The sequence below is a fragment of the Medicago sativa genome, chromosome 3, assembly GCF_051527215.1.
Source record: "Medicago sativa cultivar Bolivia chromosome 3, Bolivia_mono, whole genome shotgun sequence".
Classification (NCBI taxonomy): Eukaryota; Viridiplantae; Streptophyta; class Magnoliopsida; order Fabales; family Fabaceae; genus Medicago; species Medicago sativa.
The window spans coordinates 94865001-94883401 of record NC_140751.1 but is presented as its reverse complement, the minus strand read 5'-3'; the positions used below and the strand labels follow the sequence as shown (position 1 = coordinate 94883401).

At 33.2% G+C, this 18401-nt stretch overlaps 2 protein-coding genes and 1 long non-coding RNA gene across 3 annotated transcripts; 2 read left to right on the top strand and 1 right to left on the bottom strand.

Annotated features, from left to right (window-relative positions):
• The first annotated feature begins 63 nt into the window (after positions 1-63).
• LOC146942255 (zinc transporter 4, chloroplastic-like) lies at positions 64-2693 on the top strand. The gene is made up of 4 exons (XM_085756192.1): positions 64-140; positions 237-291; positions 385-1061; positions 2139-2693. Exons 1-4 carry the CDS (start codon positions 126-128, stop codon positions 2592-2594), a joined length of 1203 nt encoding a protein of 400 aa, XP_085612318.1. The 5' UTR covers positions 64-125; the 3' UTR covers positions 2595-2693.
• Positions 2694-9994: 7301 nt separating this feature from the next.
• Positions 9995-10863, top strand: LOC146942254 (uncharacterized). The gene is made up of 2 exons (XR_015033550.1): positions 9995-10364; positions 10631-10863. It is a non-coding gene; the product is annotated as an uncharacterized LOC146942254 (long non-coding RNA).
• Positions 10864-15783: 4920 nt separating this feature from the next.
• Positions 15784-17600, bottom strand: LOC146942253 (transcription factor MYBS3-like). The gene is made up of 3 exons (XM_085756191.1): positions 16750-17600; positions 16238-16440; positions 15784-16133 (listed from the first exon to the last, which is right to left on the bottom strand). The coding sequence occupies exons 1-3, from the start codon at positions 17015-17017 to the stop codon at positions 15897-15899; spliced, it is 708 nt and encodes a 235-aa protein (XP_085612317.1). The 5' UTR covers positions 17018-17600; the 3' UTR covers positions 15784-15896.
• Positions 17601-18401: the final 801 nt, after the last annotated feature.

Genomic DNA, 18401 nt, shown 5'->3' with positions numbered 1-18401 from the left:
TTTCTTCAACAATCGCTCATCATTTAACCCCTTTTTATTTAAACTTTCTCTTCTCTTCTCTTCATCCAATCCTATAATAACAAACCATATAACCATTTTCCTCTTTTTTTTTTCTTTAATTATCCATGATTTTTCTCGAGGTTCGTTCCCATTAATCCTTTCTCTCTTCCTTCTTTGTTTTTTCTTCACCGCTTTCAATATAAATTCGCAATCACTCCTTTTCCTTTTCATTTCAGGATCTCTGGCAGTTACTGCTTCAATACCTCATTCAAAAAACTCGCTTCTTCTCTGGTAATACTTTCTTTCTTCATGCATTTTTCTGTTTTTTTTTTCTTTCCTTTTCTTGTTTTGAAATCCCTAATTAATTTCAATTCAATTTCATAGAAAAGGAATCGTTCATCAAATTCAAAGAATCAATGACGAACTCAACATGCGGAGGTGCTGAATCGGACCTATGCCGAGACGAGTCCGCGGCTTTTGTTCTCAAATTCATCGCCATGGCATCAATCCTCTTAGCCGGAATGGCGGGAATCGCAATTCCTCTCATCGGAAAACATCGCAGATATCTTCGCACGGACGGAAACCTCTTCGTCGCTGCAAAAGCCTTTGCTGCCGGTGTAATTCTTGCTACAGGATTCGTCCACATGTTATCGGATGCAACAGAAGCGCTTAACAGTCCTTGCTTACCGGAGTTTCCATGGTCAAAGTTTCCGTTTACAGGTTTTTTCGCGATGATGGCGGCGTTGTTTACTCTTTTGCTTGATTTCGTTGGGACTCAGTATTATGAAAGGAAACAAGGGATGAATCGTGCGGTGGATGAGCAAGCTAGGGTTGGAACTTCGGAAGAAGGGAATGTAGGGAAGGTTTTTGGAGAAGAGGAGAGTGGTGGAATGCATATTGTGGGGATGCATGCACACGCGGCGCATCATAGACATAGTCATCCTCATGGTAATGATGCATGTGATGGTGGTGGTATTGTGAAGGAACATGGCCATGATCATTCACATGCACTCATTGCTTCTAATGAAGAAACTGATGTACGACACGTCGTTGTTTCTCAGGTATATATTTTATTTACAAAAGATTTATAAAAATTTAGTTTTTATTGTTCTGTTTTATTATGTATTCACTTCCTCTGTTTTACAATTACAAAACACATGAATTCAACTCAATTAGTAAAAAGATTGCATTGTCATATAAAGTAAACATATCATACTATGAGCGGTGAGTGCAATATTTTCAACTAATCATGGCAAAAGGCTTTAAGTGATACTCAACTTTATCAAGGTATTTTAATCAGTCCATGAACTATCACCATCTCTTTAATCTTTAATTTAGTTCCTAGATTATTTAAATCTAATAAATAATTCATAAATTATACTAAATTCATCAATTTAGTCTGTAACATTTTAATAGCAAAGACTAAATTGATAAATTTTACATAGTTTAAGGACTACTTAGCCTCTGTTTGTTACAGCAGTGGATCAAGCATGTACCCACGTTTTGGCCAAAGCTACAATTTTAAGGTTCACAAAAATCACGGTAGGTTAGCATTGGGAAGTGGTATTTATGCTCCCACCACTATACCAAACAGGCACTTATTATATTTACATAGTATAGAGACGCAATTGAAGTGAGAGTGATAGTTTAATGATTAAATTGATAGTTTATTTATTTTTGTTTGATAAATCAACTTTATCAATTAAGTCACATATGATGTTTCACAATGACCCCTCTAATTGCAAAATTTTAATAATTTGTAAAATGTTAACAAGATTCGTTGCTAGGAATCTATTTAGCAGTAGATCCAAATAGATGGACCTGCATAATTGAGATTTTACAATTGTATATAATATAAGGGACTGGCTTAGGGCATAAATTAATATTTACCTTTTTTTCTCTTCATCAGTGCTCACACTTTTTTTTTTTCTTTCTAAATCAGCAGTGCTCATACTTTATGTGAAAATAGGAAAAAAAATCATGTATAAGTATAATTTTGATAGGAAATAATAAAGGGGGGAAATAAAATGATCCTTGAAAATACCTTAAAAAGATCACCATTCATTTGTATATAGTATACACTGTCCTTTGTGAAGATGACAAACATGACACGTGTACTTCATACGTGTGCATTGCAGGTGTTAGAGCTTGGGATCGTATCACATTCTGTGATTATTGGGCTGTCTTTGGGAGTTTCACAAAGCCCTTGTGCCATAAGGCCTCTAATTGCTGCATTATCTTTCCATCAGTTTTTTGAAGGGTTTGCACTTGGAGGGTGCATTTCTCAAGCTCAATTCAAGGCCTCATCGACAACAATAATGGCTTGTTTTTTTGCACTGACTACACCTATTGGTGTTGGCATTGGAACAGGCATTGCTTCAGTTTATAACCCTTACAGTCCTGGAGCACTCATAGCGGAAGGTATATTGGATGCACTGTCAGCAGGAATTTTAGTTTATATGGCTTTAGTAGACTTGATAGCAGCTGATTTTCTTAGCAAAAGAATGAGTTGTAACTTTAGGCTGCAGTTAGTATCATATTGTATGCTTTTCCTTGGAGCTGGGTTAATGTCTTCACTAGCAATATGGGCATGAGCCTTCTTCCAATTATAGTTGTTACTATGTTATTCAATTTTTGTAGATGTCTTTCTCTTTTTAATCTGCTTTAATTAATTACAGCCTTCTTCCATTCAATTCTTTTCTTAAGAAAAGTCATGTTAATACTACGGCCTACCAATACTCAAGCACTTGATTAATATTAGACAGCGTATGTAAAAGTGGGATCCCGCACCAATCTAGTATTTGGTGGTTGTATTCTTTGTTCTAATTTTGTTGTTGTTATGAATTGGTGGATCTGGTGGGTGCATGATTGTTATGAATAGAATTGGTATCGGTGCTCGGACTTGATTATTGTGTAAACTCGTCGGAAATGTGTTGGTTAAAAGATTGATATTGGTTATATACTCCATTATCACTTCTCACAAGTTTCCTTTTACAAGGGGAAGACAAAGTGTTGGATGGGGTGTTGGTGAAGAACGAGGTGGTGGATTTCTTTACTAACAAGACACTTCCCACTTAGGCCAGAATTGAGAATTATCTTGAAGAAAAATATTGAATTTAAATTTTTCGAGCCGAATTGAGAAGTTTGAGGCCCTCAATAGATTAACTTTGTGTTAAGATTTACATGAGACAAAAATTAGTTATTTCGATCATTGACGTATTATTTAACGGGTAATGTTAACCAGGAGTAATTCTTAGATGGTCACACATGACCAAGAAATTGCGTTTGATTACAACCAACCATAACATGACACCTCATTAAAATTCAAGAGAGAGAAAAATTCCGAAAAATTGTTATTAACATTATAAAAAAAATGTAAAAAAAAAAGAAGAAGAAAAACCAGAGAAAGAGGAGGACGGTGATGGCCTCCTTCTTTTTTGGAATCTGCTACAACAATATTACAATACCAAGAAATGCATTGGCTACAAGAATTAAACTAATGGTAGAGAAAATTTCACCATGAAAATTTATCATCATTATCATTTGATATTCTTTTTAATCATATCATCATCATTCACATTAACATCACTAACCCCACTTCCCAACAAAAGAGTCTTACACCATCCGTTGTTAATTCCGGCGACATCTGCTCCGCCACCAGAAATCTCTCCACCTCCGCCTAACACTACACGTCCCTCCCCTGACATTCCATTTTCCAACTGCAACAAAACTTACAAAGCCTGATAAGAAAGTTGCATTTGCAATCAGCTTGGAATCATCACATCGCCGCCGCCTTCTCCATCGTCGTTTCCGGCGTGGTCGTCGGTGACACTTCTTCTTCCTCGGTGGGATGGGATGCCATCTTCTCTCTTGTTTTTTTTCCCTTCTTCTTTCACGGTTTCCATTTTCTCTTTCTTCCCTCTTTAGATGTGATGAGGTGTCACATATTGGTTGGTTGTGGCCAAATGAAATGCTTTGGTCCCGTGACCAACTAAGAATTTCTCTTTTAACTAGTGTCCCCGAACACTAGTTAAGGAGACAAATATAAAAAGTTTGCATTAAAAATTGTTAAAAAGTTGTATGTTCAATTTTATAAAAGTCAAAACTTTGTTGTTTTCAAGTAAAAATTTCTATTTTTACTTTTTTAACTAGTGCCTGGGAAAATCCAAACAACTTCACATGCTGCATTCCTTGTTGTTTGTTGGAGACAATTGTATTAGTTATGAGTTTTAGTCAAAGAACATTCTAGAAATCACCATGACCATATGATCTTCATCTAGAAGGTTACCTAGAAGCTCACACACTCTTCAACATATTCTTTTATTGATTACAAATTATGTGTTCCACCAAATCATGTTTGTCTCATATAAATTTAGTGGGATACATGTAAATTTAACCAATAAAAGAGAGTACATGACAATGAGTGTGAAGTTAACTAATTTTTTTTACTCACGCTAGTCTCATTTTCAATGCACAACCCCAATAGTACTGTTTAAGGTGAAAACATAACATATTACCAAAAATAATAATAATGAAAGCATGGTAAAAAAATGTTGCTTTTGATAATCGGATTTTTTTTAAGAAACTAAATTAGTCCATCCATCAATGCACAACCCCAATAGTACTGTTTAAGGTGAAAACATAACATATTACCAAAAATAATAATAATGAAAGCATGGTAAAAAAATGTTGCTTTTGATAATCGGATTTTTTTTAAGAAACTAAATTAGTCCATCCAAATTGGCATCAGAGTGAATCGAACCTGAGACTTTAGGGAGGAGCACACTCCCAAGTCCCAAGCCAATACATTACCGTTGGATTGATAATCGGATTTTTAAAACACGGTATCAATACATAGGTGTGATATAACGATAGATGCTTGAATTTTTTTTAACTATTGGTCAATTGTTCAATCTTAAACCAGTGGTATGGAAAAATATACATTAATAAATGTGAATTTCTTAAATGGACCCCAACTACTTCCAAAAATTGAACTGGAAAGTGAGGGAGAAATATCGTCAATTGCCACCAAGATCGAAGACAACAATACTTTTGCTTGTAAATGATGTTGTTTCGAGCTTTGCAATTCCTATCTTAGGTCTTCACTTTACAATTCAGTTTATCACGACTTGTGTTAGACACAATTCAAATCTTAAAATGTTATTATGACCTACCTTAAATTCGATAGAACGTTATTATTAGGCTATTCGGACAAAAAAAAAATTATGCATGATTGATAAAAAAAAATTGACAAATTTTAGACCGTCTTTGGATAATTGTGGATATGTTATTCATTTTCAATTAAAATGATAAAATCAAACATGTGTACTCCATCAACTATTTTTATTTTTTTAGAAGTCTATGTTTGACATATCAATGAGGGTGTTTGTGAATGCTTTTGGTTGATTATGAAAAACTTATATGCAATTTTTAAAAAGGCAAACTTATCACTTTTTTTTAGTAAAACAAAATAAAGTTGGAAAATGTTACCTCAAAAGTCGTATATTCAAACTCATTAAGTGCAAAAATTATTGTTTTCAATTCAAAAAAGTTACTTTTGAGTTCTTAAATATGTATTTCTCTTCCGAATTTTACACGAATATTAAGTGATAGTGTTGATTTTTTTTTGTTGTGTTAACCCTCAGTTCGTAGAGGAATGAGATCTTGGTAATCCGGAGTTTGATTAAAGAAATAGTTTGATCAATAATCGTTTCACTTCAAAATCAAACTCGTGTTCTTTCGATTGATTATTAACCATCTGATTTAAGAATACTGTCAAAGAGAGTGTGTTATTAACCATTTTATTTCAATGAATCTTGAAAATTTATAAAATCTTTTTAAAATCTTATAAATCTACAAAATCATTTTAAATCATTTAAATTTATTGAAATCCAAATTGTAAATTTTGATAACTAAAATCTTTTAAAATTTTCAAGACCTTTTTAAAAAAAAAATTATCCTTTTAAAGTTATGTTCCAATCCTTTAGTAGTATGTCCTTAAATCGTAGGTTAGCGGAGACTCATTAAAGTTTACAAGCATAAATTAATATGGTCTCTTGAAATGTATTGTCGCTATTATTTACTATTTTAGTAATTGTGATGGTGATGCTATTTAGACTGACATCAGTCCCATGTGCGATGACTTGTACGTTTCATCACATCACATGGACCTTCCCCAGAACAACAAGAACACCTGCCACGTCACCCATCCATACCTAGTATAATGCCAACGTGATATCTCACTTTCTTCTCATATTTTAACCCTTCTTCTCTTGTCTAGTGTCTAGTCCTCATGTGTTCTGATTTGACGTGATTGAGAGAGAAAGCTTTTCATGGAAAAAGAGAGTGCTACTACTACAGAGTGTACCACCGAAGCTCTCACCAGAAAGCTCCATGAGCTTCTTCCCGACTCAGACGACGAGGCAAGCGAGTTTTATTTCGAAGAAGAAACAATAGAAGAACTCATGCAAGAGTTCTACAAAGAGATCATTGCTTTTCCCAAACAACCTTCCACAACCACACCATTGCCACCCAAGGTGGAGGAGATTTCACCGGTGGTGGTTGAGCTCCACCCCAATGCAAATGCTAATCAACATGTTGAAGAATACAAAAATATGGAAGAAGATGATTTTGACGATGAATGGCTTGCAAGGGTGCTTAGCTGGGGTCAGAATAAGGTTGGGGACACTAGTGAGTGGTTTTGATTTTAGCAATTAATCAAGTGTATAAAAAAATATCAGACCTGTTGCTGTACTCATTTCGAGAGTATCAGCTATAATAAGCTACTATGAAGTATAGCTAGCAATATATATCTTCATCTTTGTTGATGCAACTTCGTTTTACATTATTCTCTTTCTGTTCTTCGGTCCCTTTTTGTTAATCTTCATTGCCTCAATTCGTTCTTCCAATGTAGAGGAAACTATTAAAAAAAAAAATATGACAAGATGGATTTAGATTCTCAATACGGTGCTTTTTTTTTTTTTTTTCATTTTTAATTTTCACTGTTCTAAAAACATCAATATTTCTTTATTATAAAATCATGCTAAGTATATGTCCTCGTGAGTTTAGCTTAGTTGATATGGACAATGCACAATATATGCAAGATCCGAGGTTCAAACCTCGACCACCATAAAAAAAAGTCATGCTATGTAACGGAAAGTAGTAACATAGAAACCTAAGATGAATATTAAATTTTAAAAATAAATAAATGTTGATTAATTTCTGTATACATTTTAGATAAGTGTGACCAAATAAAATATATAATAGTGTATACGTTTATCTCTATCACTCTTATTATTATTATTTTTTTTTTGTATAATTTACACTTGATAACAAATTAATCACAAAAACAAACATTGTAATTGGAATAAAAATTTTGACGTGAAATATCAGTTTCTCATTTTAACAAGTACAAAGTTTTAAAATTATTTTTGCAGCACTTGTTATCAAACTTATCAAGATGTCTAGTTTCCAATTCCCACCACTCCAGATCTCATCTCATCTCATGTTATTAAACGGTGAGGACTGTATTCATTTGGTGTAGGTGAATTCTATTTAATGGAGGAACGCAATCCCACCAAAATCCTAAGTTTCATAAATGAACAATTTATGACTTGCTCTTGTCATATGTCAGTCTTTTGATCGGATATGCCTACCAGACAGTCTCACCGTTCATGATCCTAACAAGAAAATTATACACATGTCCTACAGTTTTGCATTTGGTGTTCTCGTGTCATTTTATTTTAGTGGATTTTAATTAAAAAGTTTTGTTAATCAATGTTGTAAAAGCAATGGTTAAAAATTTTATTAGTAAAATTTTTACCGACAATGTTAACAAGTGTCATAAAGATGTTGTTTAAGAAACTCATAATAAAAAAATTTATCTCAAAAATACAAGTCAAATACATAAAAAAGTAGTAATTATTCGACGAGGATGAAGCTCAAGATCTTTGAAAGGGGTATTGCCAAGCTTACAATGGAACACTTGTGCTGCTTCCTCCAACCACAAGTTAGTTGCATTAATCCCCGCAAGTAAACTCTCGGGGAAATTAACTTTCAAGTCCAACATCTATTGATACCGAAGCAAAACGATGACATAAATATTAGCCCAACTTTTCTTCGGGAAATACTTCAGTGACTTAGCTTAGGTGCCATTGGAGAAATCCTGGCCATTGATGTGTGTGAATGTGTGTGGGAATGTGTGTGTGATGGAGATGTAATGGTATGGTGACATTGGTGCCATTAATGGCACCAAAGTGGTTCCCCTTTTCTTCCTCGTTATTAAGGTATCATTTGCAGATTACAAATGAGTCACCTTAAAAAGAGAATCGTTAGTTGTCATCAACCTAAAATCTAGAAAATAAACTGACATTGACTGATGCAAAAGTCAAAGATCTTCGGCTGTAAGCAAAAAAAAAAGTAAATGATATTTATGCAACCACTTTTTAACTGTTTTTGAAACTTGACAATTTTTTAAACAACATTCTCTTTCATACTCATATGTGTTTTTATTCACTCTTTTCTTCTTTCTCTCTCCATTGTTTTGTCCAATCACAAGAGAAGAAAAATGGTTGTCACAAAAGTTGTCTAATATTAATTGTACAAATATCACTCATCAAAAAGAAAAAGTGATAAAAGATCTCCAATCGAAACTCATTAGTTGGGCTTCCATTAACCGGAATCGTCGTTCTCACTATTCTTACACATTCCAATATCCATCTTCTCTATCTTTTTTTTTGGTACAATCATCTTCTCTATCTTACTTGAAAGTTCATTTTAGTCATGACACCTTCCAAATAATTCAAGTCAACTGAATCATAAACTTTCCCGAAATCAATGTTAAAAATGATAATTTTTTAGTCTCATCAGCCACTTTGTTTGCTATAATAATATCACCAAGAATCTATTTCCCTTTCACAAACATGCCACGGTTCTCCAAATTATCACTGACATAATAACCTTCTTCAGCCTACTTGCCAAAACCTTCGCGAGAGTTTACACATGCACCCCACAAGAGAAACAGGCCTAAAATCAAATAATCGTTGGGAATTATCTACCTTACGAACTAAAACAATGATCATGCAATTAGACCGTTTAACCTTTCTCCCATTAGCATGAAATTCATTCAAGAAACACATAAATCATCTTTAAGATCATCCCAAAATTCTTTTAGAAATCTAACTAAAATTTACACCATGAAACCCTTGAAAGTTGAAACTATCGTAATTCCAAATTGCACGCTTAACTTCCTTCTCAATTAACAAAGACACAAGAATTTACGCCACCATCATAAAGAGATTTAAAAGGTAAGCTCTCAAGTACCTTCTACTCCTTCCACCCTAACTCCATTCACATTTATACACACCAAAGGATTAAGCTTTCTCCTACTAGTCACTACTCCATGAAAAAACTTTGAGTTTGCATCTCCTTCCTTGAACGAGATAATTCAAGGTTTTTTACATCCAATGCTACAATAAACTCTAGAAAGAGAGAATATATGTTTCACCTTCTTGTGCACATGATATAATTGGTACAGACTTTCAAGAGAAAAAATTGATATTTTGAAGAATGAGGTATTTTTTTACAATGTTGGATAGTGAAGTTTTTATTTTTGAAGAGTCAAACAATCACAAGATACTAGGACATATTTAATCCAAAATTTAAAATCAAATACATCAATTTTGTTCGACTCATTTGCGCGCATCTCGAATGGGAGATCCTTACTTACACTACAAAAAATCTTGCATTTTGCCAGGGAAACCCCTGGCAAATTGCAATTACAAACTACACCATAAGCCAAGAGCAAACCCATGGCAAAGTGCAGTAACCCCTGGCAAATTTTCGGCGGGAAAATTTAATTCAAATTTGAGCCCCTAAAGTCAAGGGAATCTCTGCATTATGCAGAAGATTTGACAAAATTCTGAAAAGCTGACATGCCAGGGGCTCAACCCCAGGCAAAATGCACAATTTCGTGGCAAATTGCTGACACCTTTTTTGTAGGTCTACGGCTACTTAATGGTGTTGGAGACCGAGCCTTGCCAGGGGTAGCTCCTGGTTGGGCTCCTGGCAAATTGCAGATCTATAATTTTTACAATAACATCACCGTTCCATTCATTCATTGAGACATTCATTTTTTACACTTAGAAAAAATGCCTCTCAACCTTAGAAAAAAATTATGTTCTTTCCCATCTTAATTAAACTTATTTCATTAGGTCTAACTCTTTTCCCTTGTCATCCTTGTTGTTGTTTGGATCTGTTCTATCATCAAGCTTCAACAATGAATATGTTGAGCATTAAAAACTCATGGGGAGGTGAATGGGGTGACCATGGCTACTTCAAAATGGAAATGGGGAAGAATATGTGCGGTAAGGATCCCGGATCTTAACTCTTAAAGAATTGTTAAAGTGACCAAACCCAATTGTCCTTTTCTGTCTTGGATCTTGATGATTAAATAACTGTGGCAAAGGCCTTTAGATTGTGTTATGTAGGATCAATTATACAAATTTCAAATCCTTTTCGTCTTTGTGAAAATATGGCCTTGCTAGAGCTGTTGTTTGTTCTGAATATATAGAGCTGAAAACAGTCATTTTGCACTTACCTGTTTTTGCTAATCATTTTTGTTTAATTTCAGGTGTTGCAACTTGTTCATCCTATCCTGTTGTGGCCTAAATGGTACGGAAGCATGTTATGCTTTGTAGTTCATCTTAAATGTAAAATGTATGTGAGACGATGATAAGTCTTTGTTGATATTCTTCTGCAAAATAAGTTTGGAGTTTAGATGCCATTTCTTCTATTCATCATATACCACACTACAAAATAAGATTGTAAATCATGTATTATTATCACACAGAGACATTATCTTTATTTGGTGTATTTCTCCTGTAACGCCCGTCTTAATTATCTAATTAATTCAATGAAGTTTAGAATATATTTATTCTTATATGATTTATGAATTTAAGTGATTTATGAGGTTTACGTGAGTTTATGTGAGATATATGATTTATCTGAAAATTATGTGATATATGCGTCGTTATAATTTTTAGAGATGTTATGAGGTGTTGAGACTTATTTTATTATTTAATAAAATAAGATTTGAGAAATAAAATAAAAATATTAGAATTTGGGATGTGATGTGAAAAGAGCATTTTTAGAGGTGTAAAGAGAAATTAGAAGTGAGGTTATAAATAGAAGGAGTTAGGTTGAGAAAAGTTTGGAGGCAGAACGTACGTTTTTGGAGAAAAGAGAGAAAAAGTCAGAAAGAGAGAAGAAAAAGAGGAGGCTGTCGATTTTCATCTATTACCAGGTAAGGGTGAGACTAACTTTCAATATTATTAAGGGTATGATTCTGAGAATTGAATTTGACATGATTAGGTTGAGTTTTGGTGAGAATTGGGATTAGGGTTATATGACCGATTTGATGATTAAACCATGAAAAGATGTTAGATTGATGCAAAATTAGTGTACAGACCTTAGATATACATTAGGGTGTTAATTAGATGTTGTTTTGGTGTTAGAATCATGAAGGTAGATGAAAAGTTGAAGTTTTTAGGTTTCTGTCTGAGCCTGAACTGTCATCGCTCGCAACTGCGAGCCAACCCAGACCGCCTGCCACTGCGAGCAGAATCGCTCGCCATTGCGAGCAAGCCACCACTCGCCATTGCGAGCAATAACCCTCGCCACTGCGAGCTAGACCATTGAGCTCGCCACTGCGAGCCAAGTTACTCGCCATTGCGAGCTAGACTGTTAGTTGCCCAAATTGTTGTCCGATGCGATCCTTTCGCACGTGTAGTCATGAGTTAATCTTAGAATTACGAATGAGGGTTGTTTAGGATGTTTCCAGATGTTACAGAAGTCTGTTTATATGACCGAGATGATTAGTAATGTTGCATGAGTCTATTTATGATATGTTTTATGATAATTTTGTTGATGTAATTCATTCCTTACATGATGTTAATGCATTCGAGCACTATTATATGTTGTGTCTTGCTGCTGTTTACTGCTGTTGATTGTTATTGTCGGGAAGTCGCATGAGTCAGTCTAAGTTGCAAGAATTTAAGTTGTCCATGATTATGGAGTTGTATAAGATGTTCACGTTGTTGCATTTAGCGTTGTGTCGTTGCATAGTTAGCGATGGGGGCTTAATGCCCGACAAGTCCCAATATGACCTTAGCGATGGGGGCTTAATGCCCGACAGGTCCAAATATGACCTTAGCGAAGGGGGCTTAATGCCCTGGTGGTACCACATGCATATTGAAGTTGTCTAAGATGTTGTTGTCGTTTAGATGATGTTGATGGTTATGATGCTTGTTGATGATGTTTGTTTATGTTTTGATGATGATGTTTTAATGATGATGTTTGTTATGATTGATGATGATAATAATATGATACTAAATGATTATTAATGCTGATGTTTATGATGTCTTAAGTTGTTGAATATATGGTGATACTTGATTATGATTTATGATGATATTTGTTTACGAACTAATGATGATATTTGATGATGATAAATGATTATGATTTGATATGATGCTAAATGATAAATGTTTGATATGTTAATAAAGTTTTATGTTGTTAAATGCATTTGATGAATTATATGCTTAATTTATTGACTGTGAAATCTCACCCCTTCTGCTTGAAAATGTTGCCCTTCGTATGGGTAACTTGCAGGTAATAAAGACTAGAGGCGTTCGTGAGTGGACTCCTCACTTTGTGTCTAGGTGCTCTGATATGTAACGGGATGGGCTTGCTTTCATGAACTTTTTATGAATAAACATTAACTAAGACTTATGAGATTTTTGATAAGGCCTGTGTGCCAAGACTTTTATTATGTTGAATATTTTCTGCTGCATGATTATAGATTTTGACGTTGAATTTTGAAAGATAATTATTATTATCTATTTTGTGGTTTTAAAGAAGTATGTGACATTCCGTTTGTGATTTAAATACTCTGATTTATGATGAAATTTTTAAGTTGGGAAAACGGGGTGTTACATCCCCTGATATGTAGCAATTAAAGGATAGCATGATGGGTGTGTGTTTCTCATTACTTGATAGTTTGTGGTCATTTATCAAATTTCTCTTTACTTGTGTTTCTCATTAAAACAATTTTTATTATTAAAACAATTTTTAAAAAAAGCAATTTAAAAACGTTTATTTCAAATATTTTAATAATTAAATTGAATTAATTTTCGAAAAAAATTTAAATTCTTTTTAAAAATTATTTTAATTATTAAATTTTAATATTTTGATTTTTTTAACAAATAAAAAACCTTCTTTTTTTTTAAAAGTCGTACACAATTTGTCAGGGGTTAACCCCTAGCAAAGCGCCTGAAAGTGTGACACATTTTGCCAGGGGTTGTGCCAGGCCTATGCCAGGAGCGCATTTTGCCAGGAGCTAAACCCCTGGCAGGACAATTTGCGATGAGTAGGTTTGCTGGTGATTCTGCTCCTGGCAAAACCCCTGGCAAACGTCCATTTGCCAAGGCTTTTTGCATTTTGACAGGGATTCTGCCCCTGGCAAAATGCAACATTTCTTGTAGTGTTAATAAGGACCACCCCTGTTAAGGACCCCCCATTGGAGGAAGAGAAAATGAGTCCCCATTAAGAAACGGGTAACTACATAAGGACATTTCTCTCCTAGACAAGTAATGGGTCCCACGTTTAAAAGAAGTAATAAAATATATATTATATGGTCTCACTAACAAAAGAAATAATATTTTAATAATTAATAGTTGTTTTAAATATATTTTATCTATTCGTCGTCATTTTAAATAAAATGTAATTCATGCAAATTATTATTATTATTTTTTAACGAAGGAATGTAAAATTTGTAATGTTAATTTTTCCATTTTCAAATTATTAGCAAATGTGGCGGAAATTTAAGTTCATGCGAATAAATATATATTTTATAATTTAATTTTTTTAAGGATTATAATTAAATATTATGAGGTAATTTATAATTTAATAAATAAATTATTTTTGTTTAATGATGTAAAGTTAGTGTGGCATATTCAAGTATTTTTCATTGGATTCCTTATTAGTGTACTCTCATTGAAGTGATTGAGTACTTAATAAGTGCTTTTATTAAAATATTATAAATAAGTGATCTGTAACGTGAGATCCATTTAAGAAATCCCTATTAAGAAACTACAATCGTGGGTGTTCTTACGAGTTGGGACCAAAGGAGTACATATAATAAATGAGTTATATTGGTTTGTATAGATTGGGAAAAAAACAATCACACTCACCGAGTGATAACAGATAGGAGATAACAAACTATTACTTGCAAATGTCAAGAACTCAAATCATTCCATAGTAATTTTAATTAAACACCTCTGAATTTGAATTCTGTGAGCATAAAGGGTTCAAATTAACAGCACACTTTTCTCCAATTATTAAAATCATTTTTCATATAAAAAGCACACAATATCTAGGTTGTGTAAAATTAAGAACAGGGGCGTAGCCCTTCATGACCAAGGGGTAGCCTTGGCTACCCCAAAATATATACTATTCTTCAATTGACTGGTATATAATTATATTCGGTTACCTCAAATAATAAACATTGAGCTACCCCAAACAAATCTAATTGTCAAAAATTAACATAAATAAGAAAGTAAAAATATTAATACATGATTGATAGATTTATTTATATTGCTTTGATGCTTCTGGTCTCAATAACAGTTATAGAGAAAACTTTTCAACAGTAAAAATTATTAAGACAATAGTCAAAAACAAATTAAATGGACAATAGTTTCTTGCAAATAACCTATATTTGCTTACATTGGAAAATACATTTTTAATCTATTTAGTAAACGGTCAATTACGGATAAATTTGGCTTCTTGAAATGCATTTTACACAACTTTTCTAAATAATTATTGCCAATTTTTATTCTTTGTTGTTGCTTTAATTTACATTTCATATAAGTAAAAATTATTGTAATTTTTTTCATGTATTGGTTAATTTTTGGATTAAATTTGTTTTTAGTCACTGCAACACTTGCGGTTTTTAAGTTAAGTTTCTAAGATTTTGTTTGATTTTAGTCCTTAATTTTTTGTTATAGATTAAATGTAAGACTAAAACACTTTTTTTTTGTTGTAAAATTTTAAAAAATCGAGACAAAAATTGAATACATTTTTTGTAACGACTAAACCTAAAAAATTATAGTTTATGAGACTAAAAACATATTTTATCCTTAAAATTAATATATTGGTTTTAAAAATATTTATTGTTGCTTTATAGTTGGCCCCTGCGTAATTTTTTTGCTAGCTTCGCCGTTGATTAAGAAGCATACTGCAGTCTGCATACATATAACTTGAAACAAGATTGTCAATATTGAGTCATTGACTATGTTGTACAATACATATTTATGTATTTTGGATTGCAAATACGAACTCTAATAGTTTCAAAATTTTACATGTCATATTATTTTTATTTTATATTCACATGTTTTCTTTGTATATAGTGCTTGATTTTATTTTCAGTAAAAAAGAATGCACACTATTTCTGTCTAAAAAAGTTATTAAAGTGAAACATTGTTGTTTGTTGATAAAAGGTTCTTTGGGCAACTCTCTCCCACTTTATTGTTTTAAAATAGACTTTGTCATACACAAGTAAAACAGTCTTACACCATACACCGGTGTGTTTTTCACCATTTGATCAATAAGTTCTATCATATATCATTTTATCTAATGATGAAATTGATTGATCCAATGGTGAAAAAACAAGTTGTGCACAATGAACAAATATCTTGCTTGTTCATCCTAAAACTAGTCTTTCAAATATGGTATACTTCCATTCTCAATTGTATTTCTTGAAATTCAATGCTACACAAAGTGAGTGACACAATAAAATTAGCACAACTGTTCCAAATCAGTAGTCACATACACTACTGGTTAGCTTAAGGGGAGCATGCCTCTGTTAGCTCTAATGGCATGGGAGTTGCAAGTTTGAGTTCTAAATCAGGTGCTGCACTATGAGGAGTACAATCCGTTGATGTTGAAGAGTTAGGCCATTTCAGTATTGAATGTTGAGGATGAGAAAGCCACTGAGGAAGAAAATTTCTACTTCCACTTAGTTGGCTTATGCAGCTGATATCATTTGGAGTCAAATTTATTCCTGGTTTTTCACATCCCACCTGCCAAATTAAATATAGAATAAGATGGTGAAAATTAAAGAAGTTTAAAGTAAGGTTTGTGCACGTAACTATTTTTATATGGAGAGATATTTTAATTTACTTACATAATGGAGGCTAAGATGGTGTTTTCTTCTATTGATCAAGCTATTCTGAGACTGGCGGAGAAAATGTTTTTGTGCATGACTAGCTACCTGGGTTGGTGTTTTTGTTGTTACAAAATCTCTAGATATACCTCTCCAGTTACCCTTCCCAAGCTTCTCAAGTCCTCTAAGAAATATCATGTGCTCCTCCTCGGTCCACGGCATACCTGATCACAAAAAAATGTACATTATGTTAATTTCTTTTCCAAGCAACAATTCACAATTCTAGAGTATAGCAAATGTAAAGAAAAAAATTCATATAACTAGAGTAAAGTGAGTAGTATCAATAAATCAATTGTTAAAATTATAGTTCAAATTAAATCATAATTAGTTGAAATGTCAATCCTTAATTTTCTCATTAGTTGGAGCATTCACTTCACTTGGCCAGATTTTGAATTTTGGATTCAACCTAATTTAACCCTCACAAAACTGATCTGTAAGGTGAGACATGAGACAATAGTATGTATAATTATAACCTTTTTTACTGGGTCTGATTGTTGATATATGCTCGTTTCTTACGGAACTATCTGAAATTTCATTTGAACCAAACATGGTAGGCAAGGAGGAGGCTATTGATAAAGAGGTCCGCGATGATGGCAGGTAGTTCTTTCTGAAACTCCTTTTTGTGGGCAAATATGAAGGTGAAGAAGAAAAAAGATGAAATTGCTCTTTGAGACTGTTATTGCAAGTCCTTGAATTGTGACCAAAGTTTCCACAATATGAGCATTTCCTAGCTATTCTCATTTCTTATAACTTGACAAAGAATATACCTATTATTATATGTTACTTGTGCAATGTACTTACCCTCCAAGCAGGCACCACCCCGCTTATATATATACACTACCGAACATCCAATATTATATATTTTAGAGACTCACAACCAAAACAAAAGCAGTATATATCACAATCTCTGTTAATTTTATTGTGCGGTCTATGGTGGCACTATTGTAAAGTGGTAGTAAAAAGGTGCATTTAAGGAAAGGCTAGTACAAATAAAGGACATGGTTTTTCATTATTTGGACCTATCCTACCCAAGGTTTTGCAGTTGCAATGGAAAGCAGAATTCAGAGAAAGAAATACAAGTACTTTGCTTTACTTTCATTTATTAATCAATCGGGCAAACTTCTAAAAAGCATATCATCCTGAATTTGTAATCCAGCTATCTTTTCAAATGGCGCATTAGGGAATGGGGAACAGACAATTATTCTTGGTAAATATCATGTTGTGACTGCATCAGCAACTTCAGTTAAACAGTAAATTTGAATATTTTTATATGAGATTTCTTTTAATCACATGGTTTTTTTAATTTCCCCAACCCTTTAGGCCGTATGGTGGCAAATGATAAGAAAGATAATTACGATGATGATGAGTATGATTCATAGGTGTAGTGATAAGTGGACAAGTCTGTCTGAACGGTAATTATTCTTGGTAAATATCATGTTGTGACGCATTAGGGAATGGGGAACAGACAATTATTCTTGGTAAATATCATGTTGTGACGGATAATTTCTCATATCTTGTTTCAATCTGGTATTTGATGAGCCAATAAACTACGATGATGATGAGTATGATTCATAGGTGTAGTGATAAGTGGACAAGTCTGTCTGAACGGTAATATTTATCAGCAAGATGTATGTAAGTTGATCTTAACCTTTCATCGATTATATTATAGAAATGAAATGCATGCACTATGAAGTCAGAGTATGTAAAATTGACCTAACTTTGTTACCAAAGATTGTGCACTTACTATTTGTGTTTTGATCGTTTTCTAACAAAGAAGGTAATCATGTCACTTTACATTACGTACCCTATGTCGTTTCTCTATTAAAGTCTTATTCCATATAAGTTAACATCATTAAATTGGATTTTTTTTCTTCTAAACATTTCTTTTAGAATTGTTTTCCTTGGATCATTGGTTGCTTGCTAGTTTGGACTGTATGGAGCCAGAGATGAGAGATCTATGTTGCCCAATAATTTCACTTTTATTATTGATTTCTGACTCCTCAAGGTTTAGTGTACGACTATGCTTTTAAACGGCACAAGACCAAACTACTGTGAATCTAGCAAGAGAGTTCTCGTTTCCTCATGATTTTTCAGCCACTGGTTTTGGTAACTCAGGTTTCTTTTT